This window comes from Phoenix dactylifera, unplaced genomic scaffold (assembly GCF_009389715.1).
Source record: "Phoenix dactylifera cultivar Barhee BC4 unplaced genomic scaffold, palm_55x_up_171113_PBpolish2nd_filt_p 000414F, whole genome shotgun sequence".
In the NCBI taxonomy this organism is placed as follows: Eukaryota; Viridiplantae; Streptophyta; class Magnoliopsida; order Arecales; family Arecaceae; genus Phoenix; species Phoenix dactylifera.
Window position 1 is genome coordinate 216,158 of NW_024067854.1, and position 3,291 is coordinate 219,448.

Sequence of the window (3,291 nt, forward strand, 5' to 3'; positions counted from 1 at the left end):
AAAATCTAGGTTTCGTGTGACGATGATCATCTCTAACAATGATAGGTAGATATGCTACTAGTCTTGACTGATTAATGGCCTTAGTTATGACTAATTGAAGAGTGGACCTAGTTCATCAGAAAGGTTTGAGATGTAGTAATGCCATTGTTGGATAACTCGCAGAGGCTCTGTTATTTTGCTCTCTCTTTATTTTTGTTGGGTTATCTGGATTATAAAAAATGTCATAACATGCAATTCTAAAACATCTAATTCACCATATCTCAGAGTTTTCTTCTCCAGCACCATGCTGTTGGATTGCTCTGCCAGATGAACTCTTATCCTTGATGAACCTGTGCTAACTCAATCCTTTAGAAACTAGGATTTTCATTTAATTCATTTTTTTTCATTCATTTATTTTTCTCGAAGATGTAGTGCTTCGAGCAGACAAAAAAAATTTGATCAGCAGCTATTTCTTATATGATATGACCTTGACTATTGAACCAGCCTTGATTCCTCTCCATGTGCAAGCAATTGTGAACCTTCCTTTCTAGAGTTTGTATGTTTAGAAAGAAACTGGCTCTGGAAATTTCTTTCTTTCTTTCCTTTTTTTTTTTTTTTTTGAGAACTGAAACTAGTTCTATCATTGCCGAGTGCAGATAGCATAGATTTGATGAAAAATTGAACCGTTGTTACCCAAGAAAAGGGATGGACATCTTCTTATATGACGTCATTTGATGCTCACTTTCTTCATCTCACCTAACAAATTCCTTAATTAGTTCGTGGACTCCAATCCTTGGACATGTTATTTCAAACATCTTTCTTTTTCTACTTTCCTTGCTGTGTGGAGAAAGCATTATACTCAAAGGAGAGAATGTGGCATGTTCTTTATGTAAATCCACTGTTACACCCCACAAACCTGTTGTTTGCTTCAAGCTTTGCACCCTTAACTTTCCTTTAGCCTTATTCTCTCTTTTGCCTTCTAAACAGGCAAGCATTTAATTCCAGAAATCATCATCACCTTAAATCTCCCCCTGGACATGTAATCCTTCTGTGCTGTTTCAGCCTTTGTGAGACCAAACAAGAGGGAGAGAGAGAGAGAGGATGGAGGCCTTGAAGGTAGTTGGAAAGCCAGCATCCACAGATGTTGCTAGGGTGCTGACATGCCTCTTGGAGAAGAACTTGGGCTTCAAACTCATTCGTACCGACAAGTTAAAGGAAGAGGGCATGGTCTCTGAGTTTCTTAGGCTACAGGCAAGTCATTCTGATAATTCTATCCTCACATTTCTTCACCTGAAAAAAGAAAAAAACAAACTACTACTTCACATTTCTTCAAGTTGTAGTAATACTAGTGCAGCACTTGATAGATAACTACTGGTTCTTCCATTCAAATTAGCAGGATCCTGCTGGTCATGTAATCTTTGAAGATGAGAAACGCAAGACTTTTGTTGGTAAGTTGTCCCCAGATACTTTCTTATGTACTCATTTTCCTAGGGGAATCCAATTAACATCCAAAGGCAATGTGTTCTTTCATGCATCCAGATTCAAGAGATATTTGCAGGCACATTTCGAAGGAGTACCCTGATATGGGGAACAAGACCCTTTTTGGAACGGGTGTTCTCGAGAGGGCAACGATTGAACAGTGGCTCCATGCAGAAGCTCAGATGTTTGACCCTCCAAGCTCAGCTCTAATCTTCCATCTGGCCATCGCAACACCATTAGGCTTGCATCCTGATCAATCTTTGATCGAGAGAAATGAGAAGCAGCTGGCCAATGTTCTTGACATGTATGAAAGGAGGCTGGGAGAGGAAGAGTACTTGGCAGGGGATGAATTCACGCTGGCTGACCTCTCACACCTTCCCAACGCACACTACCTTGTAACCAAGACAGAGAGGGGACGCAAGCTTTTCACTTCAAGGAAGAATGTGGAGAGGTGGTGGACAGCAATCTCGGATCGGCCTTCATGGAAGCGGGTGGTCCAAATTCAGAGTGAGCATCCAGATCCACTGGAGAAATTGGAGAACTAGAGTTACGTTTGGATGACTTTGTTTGCTGTGTGCTTTAGCTTCCCTTCATGTTGTGGCTTCTTCTGTTGTTGTGTGTTTGTAACTATATGCAAGTCTTCTTGACTTGCATCTGTCGTGGATAAAGATCTTCTGTATCTACAAAAAATAAAAAATAGAAAAAGGAATGTTAAGAATAATAAGATTTCGTGGGGACAAATATTCCTTTGAGCTAAATATGTGAGATCCCCTTAGCTAGATATGAGCATAGGGTTTGTACCAGTAGTAACATCTTGCATGTATCATTCCATGCATTATATATTTTATTTCATCGAAAAACTTATTTTATGCGCAATGAAGGTCCTATGTCAAGATTATGCACTATCAATTATTTAGGGAGAAGTATGATCCATGTGTTTCACTAAAATTAGCAAGAATGTCAGCACAAAATAGTAAGGCTGCAATGCTGACTTGTTAGAAAAGTAATTCAATAGATTCTCATATAAGAGAGATCTACTCGCATTATAATTATCCAGATCTAAATTATTAAGAGGCACTATTCAAGAATTATACCTAAAATATTTAATTACTGAGCTATGGGGTATGACTATTGGAGTTAAGCCCTAATTCATGCACCATAATGTATCTTAATCCTATATCTAAATCTCAAAGGAATTATATAGAAGCTAGCAGAGGTGAAAATAGGAGAATGGTGACATAAGAGGAGGTTGGAGAAGTCGAGGAGGTCCAGGAGGTTGGAACAGTAGGGCAACAGAGAAGGAGGTAGAAGTGGAAGAGGAGATAAAGATAGAGAAGGGGAAAAAGATGGTTGGTGTTTTCCGGTGACATGAGCAAAAGCAACTTCTATGAGTAGCCGAAGAGTAATGGCAGCAAGTAGGGGCCAACTACCAATCTTTACTCCTTTTTATGCCAAACAATCCTATGAACCTTAGTCAACATTAGTCAGAGAGGCATGAAAGTGATCCTTTCCAAAGTTCCAAACCTTTCTTGATGAAAGCAGCTTTTTCTTTAACTACGATCCCATTTGGCAGTAGAGCTTTCAAAAGTATAGCTTTTTGAAGTAGAGCTTTTATAAAAAGCTATTTACTATTCGGTAACTACATTTCTAAAGTGTTGTGAGACTTTAATATATTTGGCAAACAAACTGAGAAAGTACTTTTGGTATAACAAAATGACCATAAAGGATATTGCATAGTATTATGCAACAAAGAATAATAAAATATAATATGCATTAATACATAAATATATAATATAGTATAATATGATTATAATATAGTAATATAATATTGTA

The 3,291-nt window shown here is 37.9% G+C and overlaps 1 protein-coding gene across 1 annotated transcript; it reads left to right on the forward strand.

Moving 5' to 3' along the window:
* Positions 1-1,080: 1,080 nt before the first annotated feature.
* Positions 1,081-3,050, forward strand: LOC120105988 (glutathione S-transferase F10-like). Its single transcript, XM_039118804.1, has 3 exons — positions 1,081-1,230; positions 1,376-1,427; positions 1,519-3,050. The coding sequence occupies exons 1-3, from the start codon at positions 1,081-1,083 to the stop codon at positions 2,001-2,003; spliced, it is 687 nt and encodes a 228-aa protein (XP_038974732.1). The 3' UTR covers positions 2,004-3,050.
* The last annotated feature ends 241 nt before the right edge of the window (positions 3,051-3,291 follow it).

Coding starts and splice junctions, on each gene's coding strand:
- LOC120105988 (XM_039118804.1), top strand. CDS start 1,081: ATGGAGGCCTTGAAGGTAGTTGGAAAGCCAGCATCCACAGATGTTGCT. Junction 1,231..1,375: donor CTGAGTTTCTTAGGCTACAG/GCAAGTCATTCT, acceptor TCAAATTAGCAG/GATCCTGCTGGTCATGTAAT. Junction 1,428..1,518: donor GAAACGCAAGACTTTTGTTG/GTAAGTTGTCCC, acceptor TCATGCATCCAG/ATTCAAGAGATATTTGCAGG.